Source organism: Tiliqua scincoides, chromosome 6 (genome assembly GCF_035046505.1).
Source record: "Tiliqua scincoides isolate rTilSci1 chromosome 6, rTilSci1.hap2, whole genome shotgun sequence".
NCBI lineage: Eukaryota > Metazoa > Chordata > Lepidosauria > Squamata > Scincidae > Tiliqua > Tiliqua scincoides.
In genome coordinates this window covers 81,292,742-81,314,812 of record NC_089826.1, presented here as the reverse complement: position 1 = coordinate 81,314,812, position 22,071 = coordinate 81,292,742, and the positions used below count along the sequence as shown (strand labels likewise).

At 41.8% G+C, this 22,071-nt stretch overlaps 2 protein-coding genes across 2 annotated transcripts in view; one reads left to right on the top strand and one right to left on the bottom strand.

Moving 5' to 3' along the window:
• Window positions 1-12,003, top strand: part of CC2D2A (coiled-coil and C2 domain containing 2A) — a 61,442-nt gene extending 49,439 nt beyond the window's left edge. The window contains exons 28-35 of the mRNA XM_066631840.1: window positions 669-872; window positions 2,339-2,428; window positions 4,062-4,175; window positions 4,573-4,707; window positions 6,547-6,669; window positions 9,127-9,185; window positions 10,392-10,569; window positions 11,664-12,003. Coding sequence (XP_066487937.1) covers window positions 669-872; window positions 2,339-2,428; window positions 4,062-4,175; window positions 4,573-4,707; window positions 6,547-6,669; window positions 9,127-9,185; window positions 10,392-10,569; window positions 11,664-11,852 — 1,092 coding nt within the window. The 3' untranslated portion in view covers window positions 11,853-12,003. The remainder of the gene's footprint in view (window positions 1-668; window positions 873-2,338; window positions 2,429-4,061; window positions 4,176-4,572; window positions 4,708-6,546; window positions 6,670-9,126; window positions 9,186-10,391; window positions 10,570-11,663) is intronic.
• An 812-nt stretch (window positions 12,004-12,815) lies between these two features.
• Window positions 12,816-22,071, bottom strand: part of FBXL5 (F-box and leucine rich repeat protein 5) — a 32,695-nt gene continuing 23,439 nt past the window's right edge. The window contains exons 9-11 of the mRNA XM_066632255.1: window positions 20,830-21,555; window positions 18,782-18,930; window positions 12,816-13,658 (exon numbers count right to left, since the gene is read on the bottom strand). Coding sequence (XP_066488352.1) covers window positions 13,582-13,658; window positions 18,782-18,930; window positions 20,830-21,555 — 952 coding nt within the window. The 3' untranslated portion in view covers window positions 12,816-13,581. The remainder of the gene's footprint in view (window positions 13,659-18,781; window positions 18,931-20,829; window positions 21,556-22,071) is intronic.

Genomic DNA, 22,071 nt, shown 5'->3' with positions numbered 1-22,071 from the left:
ATCCCCGCCCCCCCTCCCGGACCTGATCTGCCCACCGACTCACCCTCCTTCCACCCAGTGCTGCCCTCTCCCCACCTTCCCCCCACCCCAGAAAGCCTTCCGACCACTTGGCAGGGATTCTCACATCCTAGCGCTCCTCTTGGATGTCTGTCCAGTGCTGAGGCTCAGTGCTGATTGGTGGTGGCCTCTCAACCAGCACTGGGTTTCTCCCACTGGCAGTAAGTGCCTTACTGCACTTTTACAACACACAGCGCCGGTGGTGGGGCTGGGGCACCAGCAATACCTCCATTAGGATTGGGCTCTTACAGTTTGTGCATTTTTATTCACAGTTGTTGCTACCAGGAATACCTTTTTGCCATGTAACTAAAGTTTGTGTGTGAGCATTTGCCTCTTTTTAGATGTCTGACTACATAGTCCATACTGAGTAATGAATTATCAGTTTCCATTTTTGTGCTTCTCTGTTGAAAAGACCTCATAGAGTATATACTATAATGTTGAATGCAACAATAAAACCAGTAGAGCACCCTTTCTGTATGAATTACACTGTAAATTTAATCCTAAAGCTAGCCACCTAAAGCCAGCCTGTATTAATTACAGATTTGTACCCATGTGTGAATTAGGGACCGTCAGCAGACAAAAAACTGATATCCTTTCTCCCCCCCCCCAAGTTTGACACCCAAGAAGATGAGAAACTTCTCCAAGCCGCTGAGAAGTATCAAACTGAGTGTGCGCTGAAGTTTCCACGCAGACAGTGCCTGACGACAGTCATCGACATCAATGGGAAAACTGTCTTTGTTACGAGATACGTCAGACCTCTGAATGCGCCAGAAGAGCTCCTCCAGGTCCATGCTGACAATCTCCAAAAAACATCTGTAAGTGTTTGATACTGGGGAGATATGAAAAGCCATTTCCAACAACACATAAAGTTTCTTTTCCCACCTCGAGACACCTTCAAGGGAGGCTCTGCCTGATTTAATGAGAATCCCTTAGGTAATATACATGAGTTTGTGATTTTGAAAGAGGGTCTCCAGAATTCTGGGGGAGTTTGCTTCATGGGATAAAACGTGTTACGGGGGGGGGGGGGGAAGGTAGAAATATAAGGTGCAGCCTAACAAGATGTCCTCCTATACCAGAGTGGGCTGAACAGTATGCATGAAGCCTGCTGAGGGCTGGAAGTGATATCACTAAGCAGGAAGTGACATGAAACAGTTGATGACCAGAAATAAGTACTGTATTGGAAGGAACTCATTAGCTGCAAATGACAGAAAAGAAAATACACAAATTTTGATCATATTTCCAAGATATGGGAAAGGTCAGTTATCATGCAGGCTGCTCTTTTAAGCAGTGGCACATCAGCACAGCTCAGCCGCGGAAGGTGGAAGAACTTCCACGAGCCACATCCAGCCCACAGGCCTTATGTTTGACACCCCCATCCTATACCATAGTACTTTTGTGCAGGTCCTGCTCATGTAAGCAGAGTTTGTGCAGGTGAATACTCTAGTGCAGTGTTTCTCAAACTGTGGGTCAGGACCCAGTAGGTGAGTCATGAGCCAGTTTCAGGTGGGTCCCCATTCATTTCAATGTGTATTTTATTTTTAATATATTAGACTTGATGCTACCCTGATTTGTCTTTAAAAAACATCAGCAATTTAATGGGAGGGTTAGGAGGGTTCCTATTTATTTTAAATTTTTTAAACTTATATTAAACTTTTAATTTAGTTGATTTGATTCTGTCATATGAAGGTGTGAAAAAATTTCCTGCTTGATTATGTTACTTCTGGCTATGACATCACTTCCAGGTTAATGACATCACTTCCAGTGGGTCCTGGCAGACTGCTATTCTAAAAAGTGGATCCCAATGATAAAAAAGAAAATTGAGAACTGCTGCTCTAGCAAATTGTGTACTCAGCTTAGAAATTGCACTTTGGTGTTTTACTGTGATAATGTTTTGCTCTCCCTCCTCTTCCCTCCCTCTTTCATTCCTTCCCAGATTACACAAAGGCTTGTAATAAGTCTCTTAGTTTTACTGCAAATTGAACTCGAAGTTGTCTGATTTACAAGGGCCAGGAGCCTGAGATAAATGAACCTTAGATACTTTGCTGCATGAAATCTAAACTGGATTGGATTGCACTGGGAAGAATGCTAAAGAAGTCAGGGGTTGCTTATGAAGAAAGGGAGGGGGAAAAGGAGGGGATGAAGACTTTCTATAATCTGAAAAAATACCCATAGGAGTCCAGGAGTTGCCAGGCTAATATCAACTGGAATTTTGCTATGAATCCCATTGACAGTAACGGCAGTCTTGGCACTGAACTAACTGGGTATCCATTTCTGTTTGTAGGAGCTACTGGCCCGGTATGTCGCGTTGATTCCTTTCTTGCCCGATAGTGTGTCATTCGCGGGAATCTGTGACTTATGGAGTACGTCAGATGTAAGTTAATAGAGCCGGAAGTCATCATGCTACACATTCCTCTGTTCTGATAGTAGAGACTCAGAACAGGACAAATAATTATTGACCCGAGCATTCATGTGAAGAAACATTTAGGGAGGAAAAACTGGTAATTTGTGAGATTGTCTGGTTAATTGACAGTTCAGAGCTTCTTGTGATGTTTTTGTTTAGTTTACCTAGCATGATTGCTTTGGTCCAGTCCAGTGATTTTCAACATTTTTCTTTCCATGGCACACTGACCTCTATGGTCTTCTCTATTATGTTTGCCTCACTTACTACTCTTGTGAGACTCTGTGGCTCTGTTTTTAGGGCAACTGTCTGTAGTAACCAACTGTTGGTCCTTCGTCATCTACTAGCTCTGATTATAAAGGATGAGGGACAGACAATTCATTACTACAGATGCTTGCCCTAAAAACAGAGCCACAGAACCCAGATTTGCAGCAGTTTTCAACTGCTATGCTCCAAACTGATGTGGCACACCTGCAGACCTTTCATGGCAAACCAATGTGCCGCAGCACACCAGTTGAAAATTGGTGGTCTAATCTCATTTTTCACTTGTGTGTGAAATGGGTACATGTACAGTATCCCCTTTTCTACTGTTTCTACATAAGGCACAAGGTTCAGTGTCAAAATTAGCTTGTTTTTATTAGGATGAATGAAGAGCCACTTTGCTGGAACTATCAACTCTATTGATTACCTTTAAAAATAAACAAAAATGGTGCTTTGTCATGTATCCTTTTATGTCACAAATGCTTAGTTGTAATATTAGCTGTGCTCTGGTCGTGTTCAGAGGGTATTCCAAGGCCTCCAAGATGGCCTTAGAATGGCACTTCCATTTTTTTCTGAAAAACTGGAAATTCTAAGGCCTTCTGAGACCTGGGGAGTCCATGTGTTGCCTCCTTGATCCTCAGAACACTCTCTGGACATGACTGGATCACAGCACCAGTCACATTCTGATGTCTGATGTGCCCTGACCGTGGATTTATTTATCCACCGATTTCAGCATGGATTTGTTTATCCATGGGTTTCACAGATGCCAAAGCCAGGCATTCAGCAGCCAGGCTAAGAAGTGAACCAAACACCCATACAACAGTAACAAAGTCCAAGGCATTCTGAAGCCTGCTGTACACTCGTGAGTGAGTGAGAAATTAACAGTGCAATCTTATGCAGGCCTACTCAGAAGTAAATCTCATTGTGCTCAGTGGGGCTTACTTCCCAAAAAAGTGTGCCTAGATTGCAGCCTAAAATAAATTAAATATCTCAAAAAAGATTTTTTTTTAAATTTCCTAAATATTTCTGCAACATAAGAAAAAAGGTTAAACACTGAGAGCCAAGATGATGAAACTCTGTAGGCTGGGCTCACCTTGAATTCCGCCTATGAAAGCAAAAAAATTCTGAAGGCGGTGGATTCTTTGAAGTTTTCATGGAAGTAATTGCATCAGAATTCCATCCACTTCCTCCTACTCCAAAGATGTTGCGCAATCCAGTATTCCTTGCATATGGTTTGGTGTATTTAGCTAAAATCAGAGGAGTTTCCTTCAGGGTGTTTCCAGACAAACAAACCAGGATGATTAACCATTGTTGGTACTCAAACTTGTTTGCTTGTATTCTTTAGCAATTCCTGGATCTCTTGGCTGGGGATGAAGAAGAACACGCTGTACTCTTGTGTAATTATTTTCTTGCTCTTGGCAAAAAGGCTTGGCTCCTCATTGGAAATGCAATCCCAGAGGTGAGCCACTTAATTGTTTATAGTAAAACAAACTGCCAAATGCCTGCGAAATGCCATGAAGAATTTATATTGTGAACAATGGCCAGATTTTATCTTGCATGTAAGTTTTTAAAATCACATTCTGTGCCTAAGAACCGGGGCGCCAAAGACACCAGTTTTGGTATTGACTTCAATAAAAAAGACTAGTAGTAGAATGGCATTGCATAGGTGGAAGGCCAGGTGGTACTGGGGTGTTTGCAAAGGTCCACCCTAGAGTACTTCCCTGCCTATGTCTCAACCAGGCGGGTCTTTAGATGCACCTTCCCACCGGCATTTTGATGTTAACTCAGGTTCCGTTGAAATGGCTGGCTTAGCCTCGCAGTGCAGCACCGTAAGAGAATTTTATTTTTCCCTCCAGGGTCCAACAGCATATGTGTTATCTTGGGAACAAAACCAGTATGTGATCTGGAATCCTAGCAGTGGTCGTTTTTATGGACAGTATGATACTTTCTGTCCTTTGCAGAGTGTAGGCTGCCTGATTTCCTGCGACAATGTAAGAATATGCATCCCTGTATTTTACTGTTTTCCTTATATGAAGCTGCCTTTAGTCAAACTGTTGGCCCAGCTAGCCCAGTCTTCTCTGCTCTGATTGGTCGTTGCTCACCAGCCTTTGGGCAGGGATGTCTCCCACCTTTGCTACCATAGGAGATCCTCTTCATTAGAGATGTGAGGGATTGAACCTGGGATCTTCTGCATGCACTCCCCCACTGTTGTATGAACCCTTTCCTTAATCGTGTTTCTTAAGTGTTCCTGATTCAACAGATATTTGATACAAAGCCTGCCACAGTCCGCAGGTTGGTCAGTCAGTCAGGGCTGGCCTCAGGACCAGCAGGGCCCAATGCAAGGCACTTGCATGGAGCCCCTCCACTCACCAGGCTACCTCGGTGAGCCAAACACTTGTGCTGTGTGCAAAGCATGGCATCCCAAAATAGTTGGTGGTGACAGAACATCACTGCCAACGACTTCTGGGAGGCCCATTTCAGATAATCTCAGAGGAGGACAAGCAAGCCCACACTCTGTTTGCTGCACTGCCCTCCCAGGTTGCCAGATGCTGGCTGCAGCAGTGAGAGATTCACCTACTGCCCCAGTGCAGGGACCCACAGATTGCAGGGCTCAATGTCACAACATAGGCCACACTGCCCTAAGGCCAGCCCTGCAGTCAGTCCAAAGGGATTCAGGTCACAGTCACCCAGCACTGTGTCACTTTCTCCATTCTCTTCCTTGGTGGCTCTGGTGGGTATAAAAAAATACACTGAAAGCCCATTCTGTCGTTTCCTTATTCCTTTTGCCCATCCCAGATGGCAGGGTGATACAGATGATGTTCTGCTCAGTCACATGGCAGCAAGAACTGAAATATACTATTGCTATAGATAACAATGCTACTACATCAAGCTCCCAGGATAGTACCAGTTTGGTTCTTGAGGTCAGTGTGGAAATCAAAACTCAAGGCAGCCAGCTCTCGCCATTCCAGCCCCATCCTGCATGCACAAAAGCACCACAGCCTGTGCAGAGAAATGCTAACACACCTGTCCGTAATGTGGTTAGCTAGTGTATTGACTTTTTTTTAACTTAAGTTCTCAAATTAGGAAAAGACAAATATTTGTGTGTTAGAGTAAAATACGTATTTAATACAGAAGACCATTTGGGACTGTAACCTTACTCCCGATACACACACAGATCTAGTCTAGGACCTTGTTTGGAGTAACTGGTAGGTTCAGTGCATGCACCAAGATTTAGCCCTCCTGAAGTGTCCTGGAAGTGTTTACCAATATACTAACAGAGGTAGCACTATGCAGTTTTTTAAAAGCTCTGAGAAAATGGGAAATGCACCCCATGAAGGTAACAGGCCAGGATCCAAAGTATTCCAGAACTAGGTATGTGAGCCTAGTGGTCTCCAACACCAAGACTCCAACCCTCCCGCCATGGCAGACTGTCTGATATGGCATAAACTCCACTCTTTTCAAAAAGAAATTCCACAGAGCAGCACATGAACCTAAGCAGCTTGCTGCATAAGAACATAAGAACAGCCCCACTGGATCAGGCCATAGGCCCATCCAGTCCAGCTTCCTGTATCTCACAGCGGCCCACCAAATGCCCCAGGGAGCACACCAGATAACAAGAGACCTGCAAGGCCTCCTGGGAATTGTAGTTTAAGAACATAAGAACAGCCCCACTGGATAAGGCCATAGGCCCATCCAGTCCAGCTTCCTGTATCTCACAGCAGCCCACCAAATGTCCCAGGGAGCACACCAGATAACAACAGCCAGGTCAAGTAGAATACAATAATAATGATTTGCTATGAAGATGAAAGTAATCAGTTATTCTCTTTTAGGTTTGGTTTAATATTCAACAGTATGATTCCCCACTAAGAATAAGTTTGGATGTCAGCAAACCCAAATGCTGGAAACCTTTTTTCTCAAGAAGTTTACCATTCCCTGGACTCTCCAGTGTGCAGGTATTTGTTACTGTATCTTGTATCTCGGAAAGAAGATTTAAAATTTTTTTCTTTTGTGTTGGCCTTTTTATGAGAGAGAGACTGCGATGGATATAAAATATTAAGTTCAATTTAATGAGAAACAATGATCAACAGGTTGGTCCGTTTTATTCGCAGGTTTGGAATATGCAGATTTAACTCACCAGACTTGAAACCTGGTGAAGGACCAGACTTGAGATAAGCAAATCTGTAGGTCCAGTATTCTGAGGCCAAGAGAGGCTGCACCAGTCCTCTGTAGGCTTCAGAATGGCCTCTGGAGGTGCTGGAAAAGCACTTCTGGTTGTTTTTTTTAAAAAAAACTGGAAATGCCTTTCAACACCTCTAGAGACCTTTCTGGAACCCACAAAGGCCATATGCAGGCTATGCAGGCTCTGCAGGCATCAGAACACCTTTGGTCACTTATGGAGATCCTAGGGGCCAAATCTATGAATTATCTTATCCATGGGTTTCTGCATTCACAGGAGTCTGGGAACAGATCCCCCACCAATACCAAGGTCCAACCTCTATATTAGTGAGTGATTTATATGATTCCCCCAAACAGTATGCCTGCTGTGGCTCCATACCTCATGGATAAAGACTCTGGAGCTTGTAAAATATTGCAGAATTATTTTTGTTTCACATTGATGCATTTGAAGTAGGCAGGCAGATAGCAGCAGATGACATTGGATCTATCAAGGTTAAAATGATGTGGTTAACAATTGTAAAAGGTTTGGGTATCAGTTTAATTTGTAAAAGGTTGAAGATCCAAATAAATCTCATTTGCAGTATGTATTTGAGATGACATTGCAGCAAGGTTGTGCTGAAGTACTTGAGTTGGGGGACAAAGGTTTCACTGGTGGTATATATACAGGTCCAGTCTAGTTATACAAGGATTTTTTATACAGATTTGACTCAACACGAATGGCCTCTGCAAATGAGAAGGAACGTGCTGATCCCTGGAGAAGGGGAAAAATGCATCCCTTGAAAATCAGTTTAAAAAACTGAACAGTCCTTTAACAATAGCCTCCTTAATGAGAGAGAGAGGGGGCAACTGGCTGACAATCCATCAATCCTTCTCTCTCTGGGCGACCCCGCCCTTACCCCTGAACAGTGAAAGAAAGGTGATCACTTTGCATTGGTGAAGGGAGGGGCTAAGTGAAGTGTTTGGAGGAGACTGATGGATGGATGGTCTTCTTAATCTCTTATCTTACATAGCAAAGGTCAGCAAGGCTATTTTTAAAGCACCAGAGCAAAGAAACTTTGTTTTTTAAATTGATTTGCTATAGTGTGTTTTTTTTGCCATCCAGGTGAGTGCTTGGAACTCATGTGAATAATGAGGCTCAAGCTGTACTACTCAACTTTTACACCATATATATTATGGAAGCTAGGAGACCTTCTGTTTTGTTAGGTTGATGACTCACTAACTAGGATAGTCAGAATCCCAGAGATCTGGAGAACCTCTTCTGGCAGCTGTCTCCAGCTTTTGGAACATAATACATCAAGAATGGGGGGGGGGGGGGGAGTGACCCACTCCATTTAGAAAGAGGCAGCAATGATTTAGAGCAGGGGGTCTCCAACAAACTTTTTGGGCAGATGGCCACATCAAATGTCTGGCACGGTTTTGAGGGCCAAAAAAAAGTTTAAATATAAAATTTATATAAATTAGAGATGGAACTTAGGTATGTGAATAAATGAATGAACGGGCTCATTCATTCAACCTCTCTGGCCCTCAGAACACCCTCCAGATGCAACCAGAGCACAGTTCAGGTCATGTTCAGAAAAATGGGCCAGGGGCTTTCAGGGGACAAGAGGCTGGCCGTGGGCCAGATAGAGGCTCGTCACAGGCCGCATCTGACCTTCAGGTCGGGGTGTGGAGACCCCTGATTTAGAGCCACCCTTGCAGTTTGAATTTAGAGTGTTAGAACTGTGAGTTGGCTGAAGATGACGACGTATCTTAAGGTTTAGGAAGATCATCTAATGAAGGCAGATGTATTGTTGGCTGTACAAATATCTTTTTGAACTTACACTCCATTCTACTTGTGTCTTTGGTCACCTTCAGTCTGCAGTGCTGTCTTTTCCAAATGAAACTCAGCTAGACATGGTATCGGGGAACACGGGGAAATATGCAACAACTATTCATTGACTCAACAGGGTTCTATCTGTATCGATTTCTGCTTTCTTGTCAAGCCCTGACCAGGAGTGCTCTCCAACCATATTGCATTAATAGAACAATAGACACCTCCATAATGGTCAAATGCTACTCAAAGACATTAATACCAACTTCTGAAATTCAGGTAGTAACCTTCCCCAATAGGATTCATTTGGTTTTGACAACAAGAACATGGAGGGAAGTTTTAACCCCACAGTTCCTCCCCTCCTAGGTGAGGCTGCCTATCTCTCAATTTTTAAGTGTTCAATTTATGTTTTCTTGCTTCTTAGCCTGAAGAACTGTTCTACCCAGGTGCGGACAAAGCAGCTGCATTAGAGCTACAGGGCAGGTAACACTGTCTATCTTTGTAAGTTCATTTGATCTTGGTCCTCAGTAGTTGTCACATATTCGAATTGCGGCAAGTGAGCACTTAAGTTCTCTGATTCCTAGTGCAGTTCAGTTACCTAAACAGCAATGCTTTATAAGAGAGATCAATAAATTTGATCATTTTTTAAAATTCTTAATTTATTCTGAAATGAATTTCTTTTTATACAGTCCCATGACACCAGCCCCCCCCCAAGATCTGCAGATTCTGTCTCTATGGTTTCAGATATCTGCAGTTCACAAATTTCCCCAATCCTGCTAACCTGTTTGCTTTGTTTACCTACTTGCAGCCCTCCAAACTGCTTCCTCTTTGCACCTCCTATTAGTGCTCACAAGAATACATGAAGAGGAAGCTGTCTGAAGAACTTGCAACATTAAGTATAGGGTTCAGTGCTATCCATGTTCTCAGCAGGAACATATTCCTTGAGGAAACAGAAGGATGACTGTATTTGAGATTCCATAACATTCAGGATTAGTTCTCACTAGTCAGATGGGGGGTGTGTGAGAACTCCTAAACCATCTTTTGAATAACATGGCTGAAGGCAGCCAGAGCCCAATCCTGAGCTCGTACTGCCAGCACTCTGCTGGCGGTGTCACAAACATGCCATAAAGCACGTTTGCAGCCCTCAGTACCATCTCGTGCTAGGCTGCTACTGATGGACCACTGGGAGGTGGGAAGAGGGCGGGGAGGAGGAGTGGTGGGGGAAGGAGTGGGGCAGGAGGTGAGACCAGTGGAGCTCTGCTCCGAAGCATCCAGAGCCTCCAGGATGGGTCATGAGGCCCAACACAGAGGCTCTTGATTCTGTGGCAGCCCAAGGGATGCCACAGAATCAAGAAGCCCCATTGCAGGCCTACTTTCCTTACTCAGGGGAAGGGGACAAAAGACCATCCCCCAAGGAGCTGCCAGCAACTGCCCTGTTGCACACAGGATGCCACAGCAGCTGTTTCGGTGCTGCAGCAGTCCCAGCCCAATGGGCAGCTCCAAATTGGGCTGTCAAGCACTTAGAAACTGGTTTTAACCATAGAATTCATATTAAGAGTGCCAGGGCTCACTTTTATATGCAAAAATCAGTCTTGCCCTATTTCCTGGTGTTGAGTAACTTGTGAAATCAGCTACTTTAACCATCATCACCAATCCCAATTTAATCTTTAAAACACTTTCTAATGCAAGACTTGAGAAGATATTGAAAGAGAAGATAATGGAATGGAGACCAAGATACTTGACACGGTGGAACAGATACTGTACTTCCACACTTCGGCACTTCTTGCCTCTGCTGGAAAAGAATCAAGGCAAAGACATAGAGGAGGACCATCAGACTGAATTACAGAAACAACTGGGAGATTACAGGGTATTGGACCAAATTCTTTTATCATGTTCTTCTTATAAAAAAAAAAATCCTCAAAGCCACAACATCTGACATTTTCACATTAAAAAGTGCTGTAAATATCTTCTGCCCTTTCTGTACCTTTTGGCCCCATCATAAATTTTAAGAAAGCATCATGTCAGATCTAATGATCTCATGTTTGCCTTCTTCCCACAGAACACTGCATGCTTTCACACAAAAAAAAGCATAAATATGCACATGAACCTAAATGTCTTATCAGATCTTTCAAGAAGCAAGTCCTATCACCATGTCCTGCCACCATCAGAGGTTTATTTGGTTGCCACAACCTTGATTATTGTACCCCCCACCCCATTGCTTGTATATCTTATGTTACACTACTGTGTTTTTATAATTGTCCAGTGTTATAAGCTGCCTTCATGTTTAGGAAGGTAGGTATAAATTTTTCAAGTAGACAATTTGTAGGACAACAGAATCCTTGCAAAGGATTTAACATTTGTTCCTGCTCTCATTCTCTCCTCAACCACAAGTGTGAAGGGGACAATATTATTTAGAATTTGTTCAATTTTCTTTAAATAGTGAGTGGCACTCAAAAACTAGCACTTCTGCTATAAGGAGCGCCCTGTGTTAACTGAACAGGTATTCTGCTTGTAAAGGGGTTACTTACATATGCAGAAAACAGCTTCCAGCATAAGCATCAATCAGGCTGCCACCCACTGTATATTATAAAAATTGAAAACCAAGAGACAAATACATGAAATGCATCTGAACAGCTTCAAAATTGCAGGTTACCAAACTACTTTTTAAACACAGCAGTCTTTGATTCAGATGCTGAGTTACCATCATGAACTTGAACTCTGTACTTAAACACTGAGCTTTGACTCTTCCTTCAGCACCTTTTCTACACACAAGCGAGCTGCAACTTCTGCTTTCTCCAAGAGTAAGTTAGGGTACAAATGGCAACATATTGAGTTGGCAGCTGGGGATACAAACAGAGTGTTGAATATGCTCAATTACATATAGCCCATCCTGGATTGTCTTGTCAAGAATCTGATGCAGCCTTTGGAACTAACTTTGTGTTTTTTTTCTCCCCTTTGCAGGTATCAGGATTTCCTATTCACATGCCATTTTCAGAAGTTACACCCTTGATAGAGGCAGTCTACAGTACAGGTGTTCATAATATTGAAGTCCCAAATATAGAGTTTGCACTGGCTGTATATGTTCATGCTTACCCTAAGGACATCTTTTCAGTATGGATTTATGTTGCCTCAATAGTTCGTAATAGATAAAAGTTCAACTGAGAAACACATGCTCCTAGGCTTTTACATCAGAGTTGCACTTTATCTTTCAGCCTGCTTTATTTTTTGAATTTAGTCACTTGAGGATTTTATATTATTGTTTGGACTTTAATACAATAAATTCCCAAAACAACTGGTTTAATAAGTGCAAACTTGTCAATTTCTTTGTATCCTACTGATTTAAAATAGCATTTGCAGTCTTCGAGATCATGCTGTTCCAAGCACTTCATAAGAGGTAGTATAAAAATATATATTCTGCTATACAACTTGTTCATTCCAAAGTTTATGTCCTACAATAGGAAATCCAAGACTACACACTTCACTTGTTAACCTCTCTTTGGGAATTAGTCAGGTATTTCTGAAACTCTCCTGCTATAATTTGGCATATTACACACATGTATCCCAAACTTGGATTATATAGTCAATTAAGATACCCCATTCTTGCCCCATCCTCTCAGGCTCCAGTACCTCTATTCAGTGCTGCTTCAAGTAGTAGTTAGTACTGAAGCACACACGAGGTTAGGATGAAAACATCCCTATGCTAGTGCTGCCCAGTCAAGTATTTAAACTCAGAGCTGACCTACAACCTTCCCTATCCATATTTTCAAAACTAAAAATCTGGCACCAATTCACACAACAATTGCAAGAAACATACCTCTTTATGGTGAAATACTGTGATAGAGATTTGTGAAGAATATGTTCCTACTCAGGCTCAGCACAGTCTGGCTATCAAGAGCCTTGTCACTTTTGTGACCACAAGCCAATTTGAAACAAAAATAATTATTCCATCAAGCTTAGAGCTCCTAACTGCATATGATGAAACAGTGATTAGACACCGCAATAAAACTGGAGATAATTGCCCATACTTAGTTATCATCACATTAATACTGATATTCTGCAATGCAAAATTGAAACAAACACCTCATTCAAATGAACACAATCACCACCATCAAGTTCCTTAAAGCTGCATTTATTTTAGTTGCTCTTATGGCTGAGAAATCACTTTTGAAAATCCCTTTCAGAGGTCAGCATCTTTAATGTGTTTATATAGAAGATACAGGGGGTTGTGGTTGCTATGCAACTAGTTAGACAAGCAGATACTCTGTGAAGCCCACAAAATGAAGTGGCAAACAGTCATTGGCCTAGCCACACAGTACTTGCTACGTTTTAGTGTATTGGATGCTAACAAACCTTGTTGCGGATGGGAATGTTGTAATTTACTGTTTTCCAAGTCCAAAAATAAAGTCAGTGCTAAGACAAAATATTTCCCTAATTTTGCAGTAGGACAACTCTGGAATCAGAAGGTTAAGGAGAGAAGTCACTATTGAAATATGCACATTGGTACCCAGAATGTGTTACAAGTTTACTGTAAGGTTTATACCATAAGCTTAAAAAAAACCAAAAAAAACTTTACAAGCTTAGCACAAAATAAATCAAACTAAGTGCCAGACATTTGGGGGGAAGGAAAGAAAAATGTCAAAACAATTTGATAAGTTTCTTGCAGCATGTAATAATTAAACCCATCACCTTCCAAATCAAAGTGCGACACTGTGAGGACAGCATGACACTACAGTTTGCTTAAGATTCTCAATCATGGGGTAAAAAGGACTGACAATCTCACTTCAGAAGGAAACTGAACACAAGATGTGGACTGTACGTAAAGTGCATGAAAGGAAGCCTGCGGAGCTAAATGAAGTAGACTGAAAGGTAAGAAGTCAGGTCATTCACCAGAGCGGCAGCAGGCTCGAAAACCACACTGCAAGTTCTGGCATCCACTGGCGGTTTCGGCATGAGGACCTGCATAAAGACAGAACAAATGTGAAAGGAAGAACAAGGGATTGGGTTCATCTTAAACAGCCATTCACAGCCAATTTTTTGTATCAAGGAACACAGTCATTTCATTAAGTTGCCACTAGTTGGCTCAGAGCAAACTGTACCAGCTTTAAATAGACATACAATTTAATCTTTTCCTTCGTATACATAGACTTCAACCCTAATGTAGTTGCTCTGGTAGAACTCCTCACTAATGTTCTGAGCAAACCTAGGATCATTCAAGATAGTGATAAAGAATTTCCCTTCCTGCTTCTCCACTTAAATTATGATCACAACTTAGAGCATTTCCATTTCTACCTAATAGTCTGGTTCCCATACTGAAATTCTACCTAAAACCACTTACCTTCACTTGGCAGTATTTTTTTAAATATCAACACATTACATAGATCACTGCACTTATTGCCTCAAACAATTAGGTGTTTAAACAGATTTTATTGTATTTCCGTCACAGAAAAGTCTATGAATTAATCAATGGTGTTGACCAAGACCATTCTCCTGTCGCCCCATAACTAACAGAATATTTTGCATATTTGAGTAAAAAATTGCTTGCAGGGCAGAACATGTCCAATTATATGAAACATTCTGAGAGTCAACAAAAGACTCATCTGGAAGTTGTTAGGATACCTTAGACAAAGAAAATATTTGACTTTTAAAAGACAGCTACTTTACATAGTTAAGTACAGTCAACCTCCAGCTTCACTCCTGGAACCACCACCTATATATTCTATAAAAAATTTCACACAAAATACAATCCTGGAAGCAGGACCCTGGAACAGAAACAGTCTTGGAACACACCTTGTGTATCTGCAGTATACTGATCTGACTATGAGCTGTGTTTCACTTTGTATTTTTAAAAACTAAAAATGGAATACATATTTTAAGTTTTAGTGGGCTAAGCACCACAATAAAAAGGGCATCAGATACAAGGGAAGACTTCATCATCATTGAAAACAGGACCAATGTCTTCTTAATCATCCTAGACCAATAAGTTAATGTTCAAAAGTAAGATTTATGCTGCTGCTAAGGCAAGTTAGATGTAGTGACCATTTTGATTAGGGACAATACACCTTCCAAAGTGGAAGAGAATAACAGTTTCTAGTAGTTTTGGGGGAGAGGATTAGAATTCTAGATAGTTGATATGTACATGTGTCTTCATATGTACATGTGTCTTAAAGTTAATACAAATGAGTTTATAATTAACCAGTGTACTGTGATTGTGTTATCAAATTAAACCCAAACTTTGATAAAGTAGAGTCAGTTGAGTTCCAACTTTTCTACAACAGTGATACAGTGAGTAATGTACCAGTGGTTCATGGATAGTGAAAAATACTGCTTAGAAGTTTTTGTCGTGCTCATGAAAGTCGTATGGTAACGCATCTAGGTTGATTTTCCTAATTACAGAGATGCACACAGATGTTAGCAAAACTATGGCTCACAGAAAACCAGCAAACCTAAACCTATCACACAGAAATCAATTTCCTTAATGAGTGAACAGTGAAATCATACCTTGAACTGTGTGCGGTTCTGGTCATCCCAGAGAAACAAAATGGGCAAGAGTGCTCCTATTTGCCTAATTTTTTCAACTCAACTTCAAAATGAGTGAGATAGGACAGAGTATGCAGATTTATGAACACCTTCATGCATTTTCACACAAATTCAAACAGACCTCATATTTCCATAATATTTTTTAATCATTTGCTAAAAAGAACACACAAGTCTCTCAACCACTATTAGCAAGAGACAGAGAAGTAGAATTTGGGTTTCAAAAATACCAGCCCAACTTCCTCCTCCTGCAGCAACGCCCATGTAACTACACATTTCTTCTGACTTGTCCAGCAATAGCTGAGAATTTGCGCAGTCTGGTATTTCTGGTCAGACAGACATATTTAACATAACTACACACCCTCTATGAAATAATCAAGTAGCAACATGGTTCAAGCGCTAACCTAATTCTTCGGTATCACCACTGGATCCTATTAGTCACCATGATATTACAGCCTCCCTTTTCATTGTTCTTGTACAGCAGGGGTCTCCAAACTTTTTGGCCAGAGGGCCGCATCAAGTATCTAGCATGGTGTGGAGGGCCGGGAAAAAATTTTAAATATAAAATTTAAAAAAATAAATTAGAGATGGAACTTAGATGAATGAATAAATGGGCTCATTCTTTCAACCACTCTGGCCCTCAGAACACCCTCCAGACACAATCAGAGCACAGTTGTGGTCATGTTCAGCTGAGTGGGCCAGAGGCTTTCAGGGGACAAGAAGTTGGCTGCGGGCCGGAAAGAGGCTTGCTGCAGGCCGCATCTGGCCCCCAGGCCAGGGTTTGGAGATCCCTGTTCTACAGACTGGGTACATGGCTTTGACAACGAAGAAAGCAGAAGACATGGAAACATGGACTGAAGACAACATCTGCCAAAGCAGTATTCACTTGCAGGATCATTCTGCCCAACTTGGGTAACAAATCCACAACACAAGCTTAGAAGTTATCTCTTGTTTCTCAGTAATAAAGGGAAGACAGCCAAAATTCTCCCCAAAACACAGGGTGGCCAGACAATCTTACACATGGACACTAACAGCCTAATATGAGAGCAAGTACCAAGTGGTGGCAACACCACATTTTCAACTTATTGGCCAGCCATTACATGCTTCTAGCCAGACACTTTCAAGGTCCAATTTTAATAATTTTCCAGCTATAGATTTCCATGCAAAGTTGATCTGCATGGAGTTGACCCAGACTATTCTGTTAAAAGAAACTTGTATGGGCAGTACTACACTTATCATTTAACTTACCAATTTCTTCAGCTACTTAGAGCTGGTTCATGAATCCCCTTAATCAAGGTCCATATGTGCCAGAAACCACAACAAGTACCCATGGCTGTGACAGCCCCCTTCATGCTTCAATCGCCTAGAGGAGTGCCACTTTACATTAACAACATGCCTCGCTCCTCCTTGGCAAGAGTAGCAAGGAAACCATGACACCAGCAGTTTTTCCTTCTCTGGTAGTTGATTTTCCCTGCCTTTCCACCTCTGAACTGCTGCAGAAACATACTTCACTGCCAATAACAAGGGAGAAACATTTTCTCAGCCAAGAAGTTGCGAGACAATCAGAATATCATTTTTCTAGAAACTAAGTACAAAGCAAAGCCGTAGGGCTTCTTGAGCCAAGACAACCATACACTGCAGACACTGGACTTCAGTATAAAGGACCTCCTCATTAGGACTGACCAGGTTAAACAGACCCATCCCAGAGGAAAGTGATACCAAATCTCTGTCAAGGTACCACCGCTGAATGAGCCATACAGTACTTACATTTTGAGGCCAGATATTATGTAAGAAGCTATCCTCTATAGCCAGTCTTCACAATCCACCCTTAAAGAGGATATCAGCAAAACACAGTTTCTCCAAACATTAGCCAAGGGAAAATAATTTTCAATGACTAATATTGTTGCCAGCATACATACAAAATGGAGCCTTCGATGTCCTAGGAAACCAATCACCCTTGATATATGCCATATAAGACTGAAGAAGCACATGAAAGAAAGATGACACCAGGGAGCATTACTCTCAAAGGGCAGGCAAGCTTCAGGAGGGTTCCCAATGGGCCAACCCTTGCCTGAGGCAGTCAAACTTTAACACTTTGGGGGCAGAGGGAGCTACAAATGTATGCAAGATTGGAAAGGGGGGGTTAGCAGAGCTTCTTTTCACTCCTCCCCATCAGTCTCATATTTTCTGGATATTACTGATAGGATTGATACTGGACTACTCCCCGATCTGCTTTCCAGCATCCTATTGCCCCAATTACACACTATCCCGATAGCTACCAAGAAACCAATGAAACATCTTCAGTCCTCCAAGGACTAAACAGTTTGTCTTCCCCAACTACATAGAGAGCACTACTGAAATAGATGTGGACATAGACAAGTGCACACAAGTATTCAGGTGACTTAGAATCGATTCCAACACTATCTCTGCAGCTGACTTGAAGAGGGGAAAACCCAGTTCATGCAAGTAGACAACACATGAGCAGAGAAGTCAGGTAAGATTGCAGTTCCCATTCTGTGAAAAGAAAAATGGCATGTTTTGTTTGCCCAGAACACACACTTAGGCACAAATGCCTAAACCCAAAAAGCACTTGCACCAAGAACATTACAGAACACGGCTTTTGCATTGGTGAACTAACCACTAGGCTTCAAAAAAGGTTTCTTAAGCCATTTCTGCCTAACTTTGCATATACGCAACAGGGACCAAATGTGTACACCTGTGGGTTGGGCAAAAATGGGTTAATAATAGGATAAAAATTCTTTTGTATTGCAGTATCACTTTGGCATAGATTCTCAAGTTGAAGTTAGTGTGTTAATGGCTGGGAAACTAGAAGTAACTTTAAAACTCTGAATCCATAATGTAAAAGTATATCTTTTTTCAGCACTCAAGGTAAAGCTGACTTGAGCGTATTACCACATCCACACTTTCAAACTCTGTAAACCTAAGAGAAATTGCAAATACAGTTGGTCCTCATCATCCGTGGGTTTATGACCCACAGATTTGATTCAACACAGATCACAAGCTCTCTCTGGAAGGCCTCAGATGACCTCTTGGAAGTCATGTCTGAGAGGTCTTCGGCAAGCATCCTTCCCACATAGCAGAAGGTCTGCCAGAGCCTTCTGAGAGACATTTCCAGTTTTTCAGGCAGGACTTCCCACAAATGCAATTATCTGTGGAAATTGTTCAGGGCAGGTGACCATGAACAGATCCCCTAGGGATACCAAGGTCCCACTGTATAAAGCAGTGAAGGAGTGACAGAAGAACAAATCAGAGACTGATCTACATTGTCTGCTAGTTATATAATCAAAACTTGATTTTAGATGTATTCAACACAAGTATGCTTTCCCTAAGTAGCACAGGTCATGAAACACACTTATAATCTATGTCTTTAGAGTGGTATTAAGCTTCAGGAAAGAGGCTTGCATGACACATCAGAGGACCTGCCAGCTGCGGCATGGAAAAGGGTTTTAAAGTCTGAGGATACCAAGGGTCAAACAAAAAGCCCCACAAGATTAAGAAAAGGGGCTTTATTCAAAATACATTACCGTTAATGTTGTCACAGTAGTAAAAGTGTTCATCATTCAGAGAAGGGCACACCGAGACCAAGTTCTGCAGACCTGCACCAGTAACAGTCAGACAACCTGAGAGATTGAGGTGTTCTAGATGAGGGAGCCCTCCTCCCAGAGTCAACATCCTAGGAGAGAACAAACATGCATTAAACCTATGCAAGAAAAACCAATAAGAATCAAGACATGCCTCTCCCACTGACTGTACCACATGCCCATCTGAACTACTTGGGCTGCTAGTCACTCAGCAATTTCTTACCACACCTTCAAGGAAATGCTCATCAATAGTTTAATGTCTGCTATATCAAAGGGCACAGGGAGTGCAGGAGAGCTATTTAGTTCTGATTTTCTTGGGGACTTTCAAGAGCTGCAAGTTTTTGGAGTCTCCTCCGAGTCCCGCTATGCTCCAGATACTACTGCCGACGGAGGGCAAGAGCAGAGATGAGCAGTGGTTACTGCAGTGGAGATAGCAGCAGACAGTATCAAGTTCTGACTGTAAGAACATAGTTAGAATTACTGACCTCATATGCTATCAAGAACGATACAATCTGAGCTTCAAAGGAGGCCAATGACATCAGGTGTATATAACCATACCTGTGTATGGCAACGAAGGAAATTTTTCAAGACCTACTCCAACTGCAAAAGCCACCACTTATACTGTTCTAGCCTAAAGGAGAGTTACAAAGAACTCAAGAGTTTGTCACAAATACGACCACATTCAACTTGATCCTAACAAAGAGACTACCTTACTGCGGATTTTTTCTTAGACTAATCCAACTACCTTCCATTTCCATTCTGTAATCAGTCCCTCACTACCTTAAATATCAGTTGGAAATAGCTGTTTTCCTCAAATGGCAAGTTACAACACATTTTGAAAAGTAAAGACTTAGAATTCATATAGTTCTTTATGGTACAATCCTATGCATGCCTACTCAGCCCTGCTGAGTTCAGTAAGTACCGAACTCTCTCCAAGATTAAGTGTATGTATAAGATTGCAGCTTAAGTATTATCCTTAACACTGGACAGTCGTCCAGCACAGATCTGTATTACCCCCATATTGCACATTTGTTGGAGTGCAGGCACTGAGACAGAGCAAAAGTGACTTTTCAAAGACCATCAAGGGAATTCATAGGTGACATTTGAATTGGGGGATTTCAATTCATAGCCAAGTTTTAGCCACTAGGCTACACTTGCCAAAAATCACATCAACATGTAAGGCCACATGTATAAAGATTTCCACGGTTACATTCTACCAGTTGCTATAAGGAAATAATATTTAAGACTGACAACAGTCTTAAGAAAGTCCCTACAATGCAAATGTGCCTACCTATAATCTTTCAGCAATATAAATGTAATATTTCTTAGATTTGCATATAAAGTGATAAATTCCAATATACTACAGCAATACCTTACACTTTCATCTGGTTAGGGACCAGAGCATGGACAAAAAAAAATGGACTAAAGACAAGGCATAGCCTTATTCAGCTTCCGAATTTATTTTGGCCAGCAAAAGATGTAACTATATCACACATGCAAACACATGCAAAACCTAAACAAACAAAAATAAAAAATGTACGTAAGAACACTGACAGACATCATGGAAGACTGGATGAAATCAGACTAAAGAGCACATGGACAAAATCTGAAGTGTCATCATAACTGAAAACAGTTGAAAGGTGCAAAGAGGATGGAAGTCAAGGTATTGCTGTAATTTGCTTTGCAAGCATTTTCAATTAGTAGTAACACCCTGCCTCCTGTTAGTTCCATCAAACTGAATGGCTGCCTAGTCTGGAGAACCTTACATTCCTTGCTGATTCATTTCAGAACATTTTTTGCCACAATGGTGATCAAAGCAACACAGAGCTCTTCTCTAACCTACCAGTGCACCGGGGCTATTGCTTCCACTAGCTGGTAGTTTAAGGAATGAGATATCACCATTAATCTGAAGCAACAGCATGAATTTGTGCCTTATGTTTTATGAGACTACACTGGTGGCCAGTAGCAGGGATTCCAAAGGGACTACATACCTGAGTCCGCGGTCTGTAATCTGGTAACACCCTGATAGACTGAGAAACCGAAGAACTCGTGCCATCCCTTGGTCTGATTCTGCACTCCCAGAACCTGCCAAGTCTTTCCCCTCTGACTGCCTACTAGTCCTTGATGCATGTTTCGATAGTGCAGAGGAACCTGGGAGTGCCTGAATAGTTCTTAGTGCTGTTCCAGCACAACAGAAAGAATGACCACAGTAGGTCAAGGCAGCAGAAGCACAGCGCTGCTGCCAGCAGATGCTAGTCCTTAGTCCAAAAATGTCTCTCCCACAGCATGATGCAGAACATCTTAAGCTGGATGCTGGTTCAACCACACAGACTCCCTCAAGGTTTTTGTGTTTCCACTCGGCAGCATCTTCAATATCTGCCAGATCTTCTGCATCCAACATCCAAATATAGGTCGGGTTAAAGCTCTCCGATCTGACAGGCACACTCCAATGGCTTTCATTCCCATCTCCCTTAATCACATTTTCATTTGTTATATTGTCCAAGCTACAGTCCTTTACGGTGGCCTGCAAGATCACATCTTTGCTTTTCCACACAGTTCTTCCATTCTGGTTTCGACAGCTTTTCTGAGATCCTGGTTTGTGGGATGACAGAACCCCCAAGGCTCTGGAAATCTTTTCTACAGCCACATCCGTGATCTTCTCACATCCAGAGAGATCCAGATGCCGGAGATTCTGGCAACAACCAATCCAAGACCAACTGAAACCAAGAGGTTAATTAAAACACTGGGTGATCACACAGACAAATCCAGACTATTACAGATAAAATGTTACTGTTCAGATTTGCATGTGTTCAACTCCAAGAACTCCACAGATCCTAATATGACAAAGAAACAGTTAAGGAAATAGGAACTATGACCAGGCAAGATCTTGAAATGGGAAGTTCTGTTGGACACTTTGAACTGTGATAGGGCAAGCAGTTAGAAGTTCTCAGTTCAACTGAATCTTTGCTGTTAAACAGAGCTTTTGATACTTGCGAATGTGCTGCAGTAGAGCACCTCTAAGAATCAAATAAATGGCGGTCTTCAATACAACTTAGGCCATTGTTGTCTCCTACAAACTGGTAAAAGCTATAACAATTTCTAAAAAAAAAAAGATTCTTCTTCCACTCCCAAAAAGCAAGCAAAAAAACCTCACCCCTAACTTAACAAAGTTCTACACTATACAGTTAGTATTCCACTACTGTTAAAACTAGCAATCAAGACTTCCAAATAAT